This window comes from Scyliorhinus torazame, chromosome 6, assembly GCF_047496885.1.
Source record: "Scyliorhinus torazame isolate Kashiwa2021f chromosome 6, sScyTor2.1, whole genome shotgun sequence".
In the NCBI taxonomy this organism is placed as follows: domain Eukaryota; kingdom Metazoa; phylum Chordata; class Chondrichthyes; order Carcharhiniformes; family Scyliorhinidae; genus Scyliorhinus; species Scyliorhinus torazame.
Window position 1 is genome coordinate 307310720 of NC_092712.1, and position 15950 is coordinate 307326669.

Consider the following 15950-nt stretch of genomic DNA (forward strand, 5'->3'; position numbering starts at 1 on the left):
TGACTCAAGCCAGGACAGTTGGTAGGATTTCGCAAGCCCAGGCCAGATGGTGGGGGATGAATGTAATGCGACATGAATCCAAGGTCCCGGTTGAGGCCGCACTCATGTGTGCGGAACTTGGCTATAAGTTTCTGCTCGGCGATTCTGCGTTGTCGCGTATCCTGAAGGCCGCCTTGGAGAACGCTTACCCGGAGATCAGAGGCTGAATGCCCTTGACTGCTGAAGTGTTCCCCGACTGGAAGGGAACATTCCTGCCTGGCGATTGTCACGCGATGTCCGTTCATCCGTTGTCGCAGCGTCTGCATGGTCTCGCCAATGTACCACGCTTCGGGACATCCTCTCCTGCAGTGTATGAGGTAGACAACGTTGGCCGAGTCGCATGAGTATGTACCGCGTACCTGGTGGGTAGTGTTCTCACGTGTAATGGTGGTACCCATGTCGATGATCTGGCACAACGAACAAAAAGGACAAAGAAAAGTACAGCACAGGAACAGCCGCTTCGGCCCTCAAAGCCTGTGCCGACCATGCTGCCCTTCTGAACTAAAATCTTCTACACTTCCTGGGTCCGTATCCCTCTATTCCCATCCTATTCATGTATTTGTCAAGATGCCACTTAAATGTCACTAACGTCCCTGCTTCCACCACCACCTCCGGCAGCGAGTTCCAGGCACCCACTACCCTCTGTGTAAAAAAACTTGCCTTGTACATCTCCTCTAAACCTTGCCCCTCGCACCTTAAATCTCTGCCTCCTAGTAATTGACCCCTCTACCCTGGGGAAAAGCCTCTGACTATCCACTCTGTCTATGCCCCTCATAATTTTGTAGACCTCTATCAGGTCGCCCCTCGACCTCCTTCGTTCCAGTGAGAACAAACCGAGTTTATTCAACCGCTCCTCATAGCTAATGCCCTCCATACCAGGCAACATCCTGGTAAATCTCTTCTGCACCCTCTCTAAAGCCTCCACATCCTTCTGGTAGTGTGGCGACCAGAACTGGGGCTGTTTAGCACAGGGCTAAATCGCTGTCTTTGAAAGCAGACCGAGGCAGCCAGCAGCACGGTTCGATTCCCGTAACAGCCTCCCCGAACAGGCCCCGGAATGTGGCGACTAGGGGCTTTTCACAGTAACTTCATTTGAAGCCTACTTGTGACAATAAGCGATTTTCATTTCATTTCAGAATTGAACACTATACTCCAAGTGTGGCCTAACTAAGGTTCTATACAGCTGCAACATGACTTGCCAATTCTTATATTCAATGCCCCGGCCAATGAAGGCAAGCATGCCGTATGCCTTCTTGACTACCTTCTCCACCTGTGTTGCCCCTTTCAGTGACCTGTGGACCTGTACTAGATCTCTCTGACTTTCAATACTCTTGAGGGTTCTACCATTCACTGTATATTCCCTACCTGCATTAGACCTTCCAAAATGCATTACCTCACATTTGTCCGGATTAAACTCCATCTGCCATCTCTCCGCCCAAATCTCCAAACAATCTAAATCCTGCTGTATCCTCTGACAGTCCTCATCGCTATCTGCAATTCCACCAACCTTTGTGTCGTCTGCAAACTTACTAATCAGACCAGTTACATTTTCCTCCAAATCATTTATATATACTATGAACAGCAAAAGTCCAAACACTGATCCCTGCTGAACACGTCTTGCAGAGATTGCCATGGCAGGGTTATGTGGTGTTGTGTCGCTGTTCTGAAGGCTGGGTAGTTTGCTGCAAACAATGGTTTGTTTGAGGTTGCTTTGAAGGCAAGTAGTGGAGGTGTGGGGATGACCTTGGCAAGGTCTTAGTCTTCATCGATGACGTGTTGAAGGCTGCGAAGAAGATGTCGTAGTTTTTCCGCTCCGGGGAAGTACTGGACGACGAAGAGTACTCTGTCGGTTGTGTCTCGTATTTGTCTTCTGAGGAGGTTGGTGCGTTTTTTTGCTGTGGCGCGTTGGAACTGTCGATCGATGAGCCGAGCGCCAGATCCCGTTCGTACGAGGGCATCTTTCAGTGTCTGTAGATGTCTGTTACGCTCCTCCTTGTCTGAGCAGATCCTATGTATATGGAGGGCTTGTCCATAGGGGATGGCTTCTTTAATGTGCTTTTGGTGGAAGCTGGAGAAGTGGAGCATCGTGAGGTTATCCGTGGGCTTGGCGGTAAAGCAAAGTGCTGAGGTGACCGTCCTTGATGGAGATGAGTGTGTCCAAGAATGCAACTGATTTTGGAGAGTAGTCCATGGTGAGTCTGATGGTGGGTGGGATGGAACTTATTGGTGTCATTGTGTAGTTGTTTCAGTGATTCTTCGCCGTGGGTCCAAAGGAAAAAAATGTCATCAATGTATCTGGTGTATAACGTCGGTTGAAGGTCCTGTGCGGTGAGGAGGTTTTGTTCAAACTTGTGCACAGGGGCTGGTTTAGCACAGGGCTAAATCGCTGGCTTTGAAAGCAGACTAAGGCAGGCCAGCAGCACGGTTCAATTCCCGTACCAGCCTCCCCGAACAGCCGCCAAAATGTGGCGACTAGGGGCTTTTCACAGTAACTTCATCTGAAGCCTACTTGTGACAATAAGCAATTTTCACTTCACTTTCACTTTCATGAAGATGTTGGCATATTGAGGTGACAATTTGGTCCCCATGGCTGTTCCGTGCGTTTAGATGTAGAACTTGTTGTCGAAGGTGAAGACATTGTGATCCAGAATAAAGCAGATGAGTTGCAGAATTGCTTCTGGAGATTGGCAGTTGTCGGTGTTGAGTCCAAGGTCTTGATCAGTCTGTTGAGTTGGCGGGTGTGTTCCCTGGTCGGATCTGCGGGTAACTGTCTGTAGAGTTCCTGGTTGTTGAGTTGTCGGTACACTTCTTTGCAGTAGTCCGTTCTGTTCAGTATGACGGTGGCCCATCCTTTGCTGGTTTGATGGCGATGTTGCGGTTGGTGGATCTCTGGATCTGTAAAGACTTAATTACCTGCAAATGCTCGCATTCAAAGCATTGTCTTGCATCTTTGACTTTGTCTATATGTTTCTGGAACATACCTCTTCATTCACCTGAGGAAGGAGCAGTGCTCCGAAAGCTAGTGTTTGAAACAAACCTGTTGGACTTTAACCTGGTATTAGTAGGACTTCTTACTATTATTTTTACACCCCTCTTTTCCCCTCTGTGTTTGTTTGTCATGCGTGTGTGTAGAGGGTGGGGCTAGTTCAAAGTGGGGGGGTTTGGAATTAGATAATAGTTAACAGTTGTATTTGCTGTATATTTAATTATCGGTATTATTAATAAAATTAATTGTCTTTAAATTTATAAACCTGGTGACTAGTTATTTTGCAGCCAAGGGCCAAAGACTTTGGGTGATTTTCTAAGAATTATTTGTTAATTTCCATTGCGTTGCGACTCCCGATCTCAAGTGGGGCTGGAATTGATGGCGCATTCGCCAAGGGGATCATAGCAATAGGTACATTGCCTAATTGTGCCTCTGACCATCTCTTCCTTGTAATGAAGTGATCTGTCTTCACAGTTCTCTTGCCCTGTTCTCTAGCAGATGGTAAATAGAAGAAGCTCGCCCATGTGATTTTGCGCCAAAAGCATGTATGTACAGAGTGTTTGATGTCAAGTGTACGTTCAGGGTGCATGACAACAGAAGACTGCACACAACCTCATTTTGTTCTTATTTTAAAGCTGGGAGCCACCGTTGAGTGTTTCTTCCACGATTGGGAACACCGCCGGAATGTCCAAACCGATTGCTTTGCGATCCTCCTGACACCCGCCTACGACCCACCTGTGGGTCTCGACCCGCACTTTTAAAAACCCTCCAATGGGTTATTTATGTATATCAGGTATCTACTCTTCACTGAAAGAGCCCATGACAATAGACTGGTATGTGCTCCTGTGTTCATGCTGCTGGATTCAATCGATTTACGGGGTTTGGCACCTCTCCCCCCGACCTGGTGAAATGCTCTATTGTTCCTGTGCATTTTTGATTTCTGAAAACCGAGGGGAAAGGGAGGGGGTCGGGAAAGTGGGTAATACTTTTGCTGAGTCATGAATGACCAAGATGAGGGTGGCTGGGTGGTTGGAGGGGTGCTAAAGAGGACGTAGGAAGAGACCAAGGATAGATTCTGGAGTTACTCCAGAACTAACAGTACAGCCAATAAGTTAATCTCTTAGGTGCCTCCTTTCCTGGCTAAAAAGCCTGTCTTTCCTCTTACCCCAGACCCCTCACAAAAAGGATAAATCTTGTGGCTCTTCTCTCCGCTCTCTCCAACGCTTATAAATACCAAAAATGGTATTGTACGCAAACTGTGTCCTGTTCAGAACATTGTGCAATTTGATCACAACTTCTTGTGACTTGTATTTTACTCCATTGTCTATATTGATCACCATCTAAATGGAGAAGTGGGTAATAACCTGTCCACACCAAAGAGTTGAGTCAAGTCCATTTATTGGCAAAAGCTTCTGGGAGAAGAGCCTGCACTCCACATGCGGTGCTCGCAGTCACCTTCTCAATTTCACAGTGGCAGTTAGCCTTTTTTATACATGTTCCTCATTAGCTTGAAGGGGTTACATATATGACCAATTAGGTTCCCCTAGCAACAATTAGCTTCCAATCACATTCTTCTGAAAACATTCGATAACTGATGTCTACAACTCCTAGTTTTCAGTTACCAAGAATAGCAGGTGTCTCAACAATAAACGGTTAGTTTGTTGCGCTCTGTATCAGAACTTTGCAGAATCTTCCAATCACATTATTGCAAGCTGCACCAGATCTTTGCAGAATCCCAATTACATTATTGCAAGCATAATCGAAACAGAGAGACCCTTAATTTTAACTTCTCCATGTACAATTTTTACCTTAACAATGGCTTTGTTGATTACTGATCTGCATTAGTTGCACATGTTAATTTCTGAGTTTACAAAGTTCCATAAGTCTTTTTCAACTTCATCAGCTATTTCAGCATCCTTCAAGGAGTATGTAGGCACCTATTTTTCCTTGTTATGTGCAATACTTTACACTTCTCTGCATTAAATTTCATCTGCTATTCTTTAGGCCACCCATATATTTTGCACTTTCTTGTCTTTTTGATTTCACCTACCCTCCTAACTTGGTATTGTTTGAAATTTGACCAATAATATATTTAGTGTCCGAATATAAGCCATTGATATAACTTGAACACCAACATTGGTCCACCAGCAAGCCTGGGGCAGCCCATTCTGCAAACCGGCCCCATTCCATCATGACTCTTCCACCGACACACATTGGCTGCAATCTAGCTGTGGGAATTGGAGATGCTAGCACTTCCAGGGACTGGCCCATTAGTGATCCCCCTTATGTCTGGTGGGGGTGGGGTGGGGGGGGGGGGGGCGGTGGGGGCACGTGAACTGATGCCTGTGTGGGGGGATGGCCGATGCCTATGGGGCGGGGTGGCTGATCCCTTTGAGCGGGGAGGGTCGATGCTTGTGTTGTGGGACGCAGTCACCCAAATGCTTGTGGAGGGGAAATTTAATTCCAGTGCAGATGGGGGTGCCCTTTAAAGATGATACCCCAATCTCTGTGGAGCCGGCTCTGTCAGACCCCGCCCTGCCTGAGTGACAATGAAAACCACGCCCCCAGATTCTCCGTGCACTGAGTGCCAGAAAATCTGGAGTGAAAACTCGGCTGTGCATCTGGAGTGTTACATGCCGGTTTTCAGTCTGAACCTGACGCTGCCAGATTTGGGGAAAATTCTGCCCATTATTTTCTACTCTTCAGCCAATTTCTTAACTATTGCTATTTTGCCCTGAGTCGACACATCTTTGAGCTTAACTGTTAATATTTCATGTAAAACTTCTTCAAATATGTCTTGGGAGTCGTACACATTGTTCATTAATATCAACACCAATTTGGCTGAGTTGCTCTGCTTGTTGGAGTATGCACACAATGCAGAGCACTGAGTGAGTTTGGTTGGGAAAAAGCAAGTTATCAATGATAATTTTCAAAGATCCTTACAAGTGAGAATTGTGTCAAAAGATTGAAATGTGATAAATTTTACATTGCTGTTCAAGAAACATATAACTCCAAGATTTAGAGGCCAATTACTCTTACCAAAGCTGTGGGTAAACATTTAGAGTCCAGAATAAGGGATAGTTATTTATCATGTCTATTTTCCAGCTTTTCTATATACATTAAGCTGCTGAATAAAAATTATGAACTAATGGTTATTTAGGATGAGGGATGTAGCAATGTGATAAATAGATGTTTGTGCTGAAGGTGGAGAACATATTCTGGAGACACCATCATGCTGAGTGCAGGCACTACAGCTAGGTTCAGTCAGGCCTCGGGAAGATGAATGTCCACCTATTCATGTTGCTAGTCAGTGGAAACCTGGTGGGAATACAAGCTCATTGATCTACAAATAAAGCAGCAACTATTTCAAGCTACAAAATCATTCTGTGAAGTAAAGGGAGAAAAATATTTTAGAATCTTATGAGAATTACAACTAAACTAAGGGGGCGATTCTCGAAAATGGAGACGAAGTGTTCGCACCGTCTTGAACGCCGTTGCGTTTCACAATGGCGTGAAACGGGCACGGGGACGACCGATTCTGTCCCCCACAGGGGGCCAGCACGGCGCTGGAGCGGTTCACGCTCCAGCCTCCCTTCCCGGCGCCAAATGGGCACCGCGCCAACCCGCGCATGCGCAGTTGGGCCAAGCCCACCTGCGCATGCGCGGGGGACTTCTTCAGTGCGCCGGCCCTGACGCAACATGGGGTGGGGATTCAGGGGTCGGCCGCGCAACAAAGTAGGCCCCGGGGGGAGGGGGGGGGGAGAGGCCGGCCCGCCGATTGGTGGGCCCCGATCGCGGGCCAGACCCCATCGGAGGAGAAGTGCTTTTCCCCACCCCACAGCCCGCCCCCCGACCCTTCGCGCAGAGTTCCCGCCGGCAGCAGCCAGGGGTGAACAGAGCCGGCGGGGCTCTGTCGTATCCGCACAGCCGCTCGGCCCGGAGAATCGGCGACACCGCTGATTCCAGCGGATGGCGCCGTGTCAAACGCCCTGGCGCAAACGGCGCCGATTCTCCGCACCTCGGAGAATCGCGCGCCGGCGTTGTGGCGTGGTTGCGCCGATTCTCCGGCCCGGCTCGGAGTATCGCCCCCTAAGTATTTGCAGCATAACCAAATACTGCAAATCCACTCTGGGAGATAAAACAAAGAAAGAATAGCTCAGATTTTGCAGGAAGGGGTGAAGCAAGAATGCCTCTAACCTTGAAGAAGACTGCACTGAAAGACCTAACAACCTCTCTAGCGAGAACTCTCCCTCTCTTGACATGTAAATGATGTAGCATTGCTTAATGGCGATTCGCAGTGTTGAGCTACAGTAATATTATGTTAGTATTCTCCTACTTAAACCCTGTTTGTTTCCTGTTTTCCCCTTTTTTTGTGGCTATTACAATTTTTATCCATGGGTGATTAATGGGCCTGTGATAATGCAGACTTTGCCTTTAATTAAAGCAGGAGAGATCAGTGATGACTCAGTTTGACTGACTTGGCTGGTGTCCAATGAGCTGACTCAAAATGCTGGGCTTTGCTGAGAACCAGTGCTGATTGGTTCTGATTTCTCTGGAATGTTTCTCTCTCCCCAGTAAGCCTGGATTGTTTTAGTTTTACTTCTGGTTCCAAAGCTGGAAGAAGCACCTCTGATTTTCTCTTTCTGATATGATGAAATCTCTTTACGAAAATCCAGTGTAGGAACTCCTCTTTCCCCAGTAAGACTGGATGTCATTTTAGTGAAACTACAAAGGATTGTGATTAGAACTCGGGCTGGATGCCGGGTTTGAAGGAAGACAAAGAGTACTAAAAGAGAAATAGACTCAAAGGTGGATCTTTGAGTTCAAGGCCCAGTTCAATAAAGGCTACGGTGTCTCTCCAGAAGAACCCCTACTGCCTGTGAATGAACGTTTGTGCAAGAAGACTATCACCAACTGTTCACTGGAGGCTTTGCTCAATCAGCATGCTGGAAAGACACCCTGCTGCAAATAATTCAACATTGAAAGAAAGGACTCTTATCATTTTACCTTCATTCTTATTATTTTATCCCCTTCCACCCCTCTGTGTTTGTCTGCCTTGTGTGTGTGTGTGAGTAGAGGGTGGGACAACAAAGGGGGGGGGGTAGTAGATTAGCTTGCCATTCTGTTGTAATTACTGTATTTTTCATCTTTATTTCTGTTATGAATAAACAGTAATTATGTTTCAACTTACAAACCTGGGTGACTAATTATTGGGGAGACAAGGGCCAAAGATTGCAGGAATTTTTATATGAATTATTGGTTAATTCAACTGTGTTGGGACTCCATGCCTGTGGGACTAGACCCGACTGCGCACTAGCCCAGGGTGACGTAACAGTTATCAAACTGTCAAAGCAGCCAATAACATTAAAGAATTCCTGTAGACAGCCAACCAATCAATGAAAGCACTAATAATCAAATCACTTCTCAAGCTTTTCCAGAGCGAAATAAAAACGGAGACAGACACAGAGGCTTAAGGAAGAAGCTAAAATAAGAACAAAAGTTATTAAAATGTTGATTATTTTAAAATGTTATTTTAAAAATCTAGTTATTAATAATTCAACAACATTCCACTTATTTTTTCAAGGCCCATAGCGTTATTGCTGTTTGAAAACCCAGTTATACTGTTTTAACTTTTAATGAGGTTTCTATCAGCAGTATGGAAATGGAAAAGGGAAATTCTTGTCAAATCAATTGACTTCACTGATTGTTTCCTCAGAGTGGGGCGTGGTGGGCTGATGGAGCCTCATCCCTGAAAATCTGCATTACAGTTTAAACTCAACTTGTTTTCCGTTGCATTTTCTTTTGTGTACTGGTTACTGCAAAAAAATTGTAGTTCAATCCACAGTACATTGGTCATTGGCGAATATCTTGCTGATAAACACTTAGCAAAGATCCAGAAAATATCAAATGTTGAAATTCCAAATGGAATGGCAACTCTTGGGCTATGATGATCTAGGAAAAGGGATCCCTGTCTTCATGTTCAAAAGCATTATCTGTGCCCACTTTGTCCCTTTTCAATGCCTCTGTTCCTCATGACTCAGAGGGAGGTCACCCAATTAGCTCCTGTGAGAAGTAAACACCACATATGCCTACCCAACTGTTCAAGGAACTATAGGCTGCATCAGCATTATGTGTTAGAAATGTAAAGAACAGGTAAAGTAGTCAAATGTAATGCCCCCCCCCCCCATCCCCCTCAACTGAGCTGCAAGGAAACAGAAAGATTTGAAAGAGGAGGATTTAGGAAGAAAAGAATTGTGAAAAACAGTAAGGAGAGGAGGGGTAAAGAGGAGTAATTAAAATGATCCCGTCCTTTACATGCTTCAAATCCGGCCGATAGCAGTTAAATTCAAAAAGGCAAATGTCCGCGAGACTCACAGCTCATTAGCAATTTAAAGTACCCACCTGCTGCTTTGGAATTGGTTGTTGTCTGCTCACCTTTCCACCTCAAGCTAAGATCTGAAAAATGTTTGGGTTGGGGACCTGATTCTAAAGACTTTAATTTATTCCAACTGACCCACAAACGCCTATTTTCGTTGGGTAAACCCCCCCCCCCCCCCCGCCCCTTATCTGTAAAAACTGCATGTCTCAGCACCAGTCGACTGTTTAATCCCTGCACATTGTGTCAGTGTTGTCACTGTCAGTATATGTTGCTTCATTTTAACTTTGTATCCATTGCCATAATGCACCATGCTGCCACATTTACATAGATACATAGAAGGTAGGAGCAGGAGGAGGCCTTTTGGTCCTTCGAGCCTGCTCCGCCATTTATCATGATTATGGCTGATCATCCAACTCAATAGCCTAATCCTGCTTTCTCCCCATAGCCTTTGATCCCATTCTCCCCAAGTGCTATATCTAGCTGCCTCTTGAATATATTTGGGCCTTGGTGGGACCACAATAAACATGTAGTTAAGGACCTGACTTACCTGTGAGCAAAGCCTTGGAAAATCTGCAGATGTTTTTTTAAAGAGGTGCTGGTGATTAGATTTTTATTCATAGCATTGTTCTGGGTTGACATAGCTTTCATACTGCATTCTGCTTACATGATGAGAATATCACTTACTTCTTAAGATAGTGCCAGACTGAGAGTGAAAATCCCAATGCTTGCTTGTATATTTATTAACATAAAATGAGTATTATGTTCTTTAATCTGGGTATAGATCATAGTTAAACAAAATATTAATCGTTCACTTTTACTATCACAGGATTTTATCAATGTCTCGGTAAACTCTACTCCAATAATGCTTATATATTCAGCTGTATTGATGAATGGTACATCTCACTCTTATGAAACTGTTGGTGTCGTATTAAAGAAAATAATTCTTGTTTCGTCCTTAAAAGCTTAGGGGAAAAAAATAATAAAAACGCAAAGCTTTTTACTAAAGTATGTGCTGTACTTTGAATGAAATCTAATCAAACAAGTCGATCTATTTTGGCAAGACAGTACACAGATCTCTGTGATTCCACTTTCCCTACAGAACAGCAACTAAGCAAAAGCCAAACTAAGACCACAAGGATCTTAATGCAATTCAGCAGTCATCTAGCTTACAGGTGCAACATTTTATGAGGTCCTAAACAATAAACTGATGATAAATACAGAAGATTAAGGAAGTGCAGCTATAATTCAAGACATGAGTTTGTCTAACACACAACTCCTTGTTCTGTTAATATTCTTGGAATGAAATTACATATTCATTTTCTTGTTCTAAAACAAGAGGCTCATAAAAGGGTTGATGATTACCAGTGATTGTTTTACAAATTAAGAGCTATCCAGTCCTCATGAAGGCTAAGCCTACTTTATCATTTTTCAGAAGTTAATAGTCGCTGCCAGTTAAGATTTTAAATAAGATTGCCTGCTTCCCAGTGATCTTGACTCATTTTCCTTATCCGCCAGGTGGCTGAGATTTTGACAAGTGATTGATTTGGTTTTGGAGGGGGCCTGAACTGCACAAAGCACTTTTCATATTGGAAAAGACATGGTCATTTTTTCCTCTATTTAAAGATTTATTGCTTTGTGCAAAACTGTTGTAAATAGGTTTGTTTGCTATTTATTTTCCTGGAATTCAGTAATTGGTGTCATTAGCTAAAGGGTAATTTTTTAACAGAAATCCCTAATGCTGTTGTTTTTACTTTGTAACAGGATTAGAAATTAGATGGGTGGATTGCTATTTCCCATTTACACACCCTTCCTTTGAAATGGAGATCAAATTCCAAGGAGAGTGGATGGAGGTCCTTGGCTGTGGGATCATGGAGCAGCAGCTGGTAAACTCAGGTAATTAAATAGTCCAGAACAATTGACATTGGAGTTTTTGAAGCCTTCTTTGATTATTCATTTAAATCTCTTGAGTTATTCTAAATGTACTTTTGCCCTGATTTTCTTTCCACATTTTAAAATAATTTGAAAATTTCTGCTGAAGAAAGGTGAAGGATGATTGCACTTAAAAGCAGTACTTCACATAAAATGTGAAATTTTTAAACTGTGTAAGGTAGGAAATGCACCAATTCATACCTTGGGGGCAGTTAACTCAGTTGGCCAGCATGTGCACATCACAACCACAAGCAACTACAATAAGGTTTTAATCAAAAGATTTATGTTACTGTTACAACACACAACTGTGCGATAGAATTTTCAATGCTTGTTGAGGATGAAAACAGAGAGGAGAGACCTGATGTGGAGCCTGACATGAGACTGAAACTCTCCAGCTTGTCAGCAGACAACACCTCATTGCTTTCTCATCAAAAGTAGTGTAAATATTCCCATTAATTATAATACATTATTTTGCGGTGGCAAGTGAAAGCAGGTGTATAGGACAGGTAATTAGGTCGAGAGGTCTTTTGCCCTGCTCAATTGGTCCACAGATGAAAACGTTTGAGGACCACTGAATTTCAGCATAGACAAAGTGCAGAGTAGAGTTCCTTCTGTTCTACCAGAAACCCCCCCTCACAATAGCACCCTTTACAACATCTAAATTAATTTTTCCAATTCAACCGATGCTTTTATGGTGTAGTCCAATGCCCACTAGAAATTGGCTTGGGGCAACCTAAGCTCATTTCAATTAGTGCCTTTATTGGCACCAGAAAGTGCAGATTTTCATCTTAGTTGATTTTAAATCATCTCCCAGAAATGAACAGCTTGTATCCAAATCTCACATAAATTCTTGCCTACCTATCAAACTTGTTCTCACTTGGTTCCTGACCCCGCCAATGTATTGACATTAAATTTCATGTTTTTGTTTCCAAGACCCTCCCTGACCCTGCTTGTTCACCAGAGCATTAGATGTATCCGAGCTGCTCAATGCTCAGTCAAGCAATTCAGTCGATTGAGAAATGAGCTGTTGGAGGCACTTGGGCTTTACTTTGGTTACTTTCCTTTTCACAACAATGAGCTAAACATTTGATCCCTAAATTCTTAAGCATGATCTTAAGGAATTTGGTAACATTTGGAACAGCTGAGGTAACATTTGGAACAAGTGAGATAAAATATTTAAGAAGGAGAGAAGACAGCATGGTTCCTGAAAAACCATGGGCATGATTCTCCAATAATGGGGCTATGTCCCCATTCCAGCGTCAAAATGCAGGCGCTTCACTCTGGATTTTCCTGAAGAAAGTCCAGAGTGATTCTCCCATCTGAAGGGGGCTAGCAGGGCCCCGGAGTACTCCTGGCCCTGGCTGCCGATACGGGGCCCTGCACTTCTGGTCAGGGGTCCGCGCATGCGCACGGCGCCGGCCTTTGGCGGCCGCCCCGTGCGACATGGCGGACTCGCACCGCAGAGCGTCCCCGAAAATATGGGCCCCCCCGAGATCGCGCGCGCCCACGGATCAGTGGCCCCCCGATCACTAGCCTGGCCGTCCATGTGGCCCCCCACCTTGTGAAGGATCCCACCGCCCCCCACCAGGGCAGCCGCAGACTGACTCCGCAGCCGTCACTGGCTGTTCCCAACAGGCAAAACGTGGTTAGAACCACGCCGTTGGCAACTTGGCCAGTTTTCGTCGGAGAATCGGCGCGGGGACCTCTGTCAATGGTCCCCTACCCGCGCCGCATAGACCCCGCGCGCGTGCGATTCATGCTGATTCTCCAGGGACTGGAGAATCGCGGGAGCGGAATCATGCCGGATTTCGGCTTCAACGCCCATTCTCCGCCCCCGCGCCAATCGCGATTTCGGCGTGGAGGCTCGGAGAATTCCGCCCCATGATTTTTCTGGCAACATGAAATGTTAGAGTGAGTGTGCTCTTTAATAAAAGAAAGAAAGACTTGCATTTATATACCACCTTTCACTACCACCGGATGCCTCCAAAGTGTTTTATAACCAGTGAAGTACTCATGAAGTGTTGTCACTGTGTAAGGTAGAAAATGCACCAGCCAATTTGCACAGCGCCAACTCCCATAAACTGCATTGTGATGGCGATCAGATATTATGTTTTTGTGATGTTGGTTGAGGGATAAAATTTGGCCAGGACACTAGGGCTAACTAAAATAAGCAAAATACTGCAGATGCTGGAACTAAAACAAGAACAGAAGATGCTGGAAAAACCCAACAGGTCTGGCTTATCTGTAGGGAGAGAAAACATAGTGAACATTTTGAGTCCGTATGATTCTTCATCAGAACCAAAGAGAGCAAGACATGTGTTGGATATCAAACTATAGCTGTGGGAGATTGCAACTAAATGTAGCAACGTTAAGAACACGAGACAGCTGGCCTGGTATGGGGAGAGGGCAAGAAAGGATTATTTTGCATTGAGAAATAAATGTATGGGATATTTTAAAAAGTGTTTAAGATGGAGGAGGTAGGTCACTGTCTAAAGTTGTTGAACTCAATGTTGAGTCCTGAGGGTTGTAACGTGCCTAATTGAAAGATGAGATGCTGCACCTCCAGCTTGCATTGGGCTTCACTGGAGCATTGCAACAGCCAAGGATGGACATATGGGCAGGCATGAGAGCAAGGTGCTGAGTTAAAATTGAAAGCAACAGGAAAGGTTGGGGTCATGTTTGTGGACTGTGAAGGTGTTCCCCAAAGCCGTCACGCAGCCTGTGTTTAGTCTCCCAAATGTTGAGGAGACTGCATTGGGAGCAGCGAATACGATAGACCAAATTGAAGGAAGTGCGGGTGAAACGCTGCTTAACCTGAAAGGAGTGTTTGAAGCTTTGAATGCTGAGGGGGGAGGTAAAGGTGTTGCACCTTCTGTGATTGCAAGGGATAGTGCTATGGGAAGAGGATGGGGAATTGGACATGAAGGAGGAGTGACCCAGAGTATTATAGAGGGAGCAGTCAATGCTGAATGTTGACAGGGTGGCATCATGCTGGAGTTGGCGGAAATGGCAAAGGATGATCCTTTGAATGCAGAAGCTGGTGGGTGGAAAGTGAGAACAAGGGGAAACCACATCATGGTTCTGGGAGGCAGGGGAAGTAGTGAGGGCAGAGGTGCAAGAAATGGGTTGTATCTGGTTGAGTGCCCTGTCAACCACAGCAGGAAGAATCCTTAGTTATGAAAAAAGTCAGATATACCAATTTCAAAGGTGGCATCATCAGAACAGATGCGACGGAGGCGGAGAAACTGGGAGAATGGGATGGAGTGCTTACAGGGAGTGAGGTGTGAGGAGCTGTAGTCAAGGTAGCTGTAGGAATTTGTGGGTTTGTAATGAATTACAATAGATATGTATTTAAATAATAAAAATATGGAAACGGGAAGTAAAATAGGATTGGGGTAAATAACTCCTGTAAAATAATTTGCAAATTATCCCTTGCAATCGCAGAAGGTGCAACACCTTTACCTCCCCCCTCAGCATTCATAGCTTCAAACTCTCCTTTCAGATTAGGGTAGCACAAGTAGATAGCACTGTGGCTTCACAGCGCCAGGGTCCCAGGTTCGATTCCCCGCTGAGTCACTGTCTGTGCGGAGTCTGCACGTTCTCCCCGTGTCTGCGTGGGTTTCCTCCGGGTGCTCCGGTTTCCTCCCACAGTCCAAAGATATGCAGGTTAGGTGGATTGGCCATGATAAATTGCTCTTAGTGACCAAAAAGGTTAGGAGGGGTTATTGGGTCACAGGGATAGGGTGGAAGTGAGGGCTTAAGTGGGTCGGTGCAGTCTCGATGGGCCGAATGGCCCCCTTCTGCACTGTATGTTCTGTGTTCTACATATCTATATGCACAATAGGCCTAATAGCTTCTTTCTATGTTGTCATTTCTATGCATTTATAACTTAAAACTTTTCCTTTAACAAATAGTGGAATGGAAATATACTATAAATTCAATAGAATAACAAGAACGTATAATCAAAAGTAGTTTTTCTAAAGTGCAAACTTTTCATTGTGAGTAGCCAGTACGCTGTTTTCTATCTTTAGAATGTAATAAAGGAAACAGATCTGACTCTGGACAATTTGTCATTGTTAAATAGATGTGTCTAAATATTATATTAATTTCAACAAGAAATATTAATGGCATTTTTACTTACAAAACTATGTTTAGGCTTGAATGCCCAGTTGTTGGTACAGAACTAATTGGCCAGCTACAATTTTACAGGGGCAATATATTTGTATCAGTATTCATAACTGCATGTGCAAGGAGTTAGTCTTTTGAGAAAAGTCTAAAATCAGACTTTTGTTGAAATTTAAAGGCAAATGACTATACAAAATCATAAGCATTATTTCAGCTGAAAGGAAATAGCAGGGGGGAAAAATAAAGTGAAGGGAAACCTGATGTTGGTGACAAAACAGAATCTGTGAGTGAATGATGGAGTGATGCACATCCCCCCCCCCCGTTCAGTTCCTGGTAAAGTAAGAGTGGTGGGTTCTAGAAAGATGGCCCTATTTGATACTCTTGGTCATGTTTCCTAGAGGATGGCATTGTACAATGCCTAGCAGGCTCAGTGCAATGTACAGATTCTGCAGAAGATAATACTTTAAGGAACCCGACAAAGTAAGACTGTCG

At 44.5% G+C, this 15950-nt stretch overlaps 1 protein-coding gene across 10 annotated transcripts in view; it reads left to right on the top strand.

Moving 5' to 3' along the window:
* Positions 1–15950, top strand: part of fars2 (phenylalanyl-tRNA synthetase 2, mitochondrial) — a 612336-nt gene that overhangs the window by 187415 nt on the left and 408971 nt on the right. For all 10 annotated transcript variants that reach the window (XM_072510013.1, XM_072510016.1, XM_072510012.1 and 7 more), the window contains one exon: positions 11166–11297. In XM_072510013.1, coding sequence (XP_072366114.1) covers positions 11166–11297 — 132 coding nt within the window. The remainder of the gene's footprint in view (positions 1–11165; positions 11298–15950) is intronic.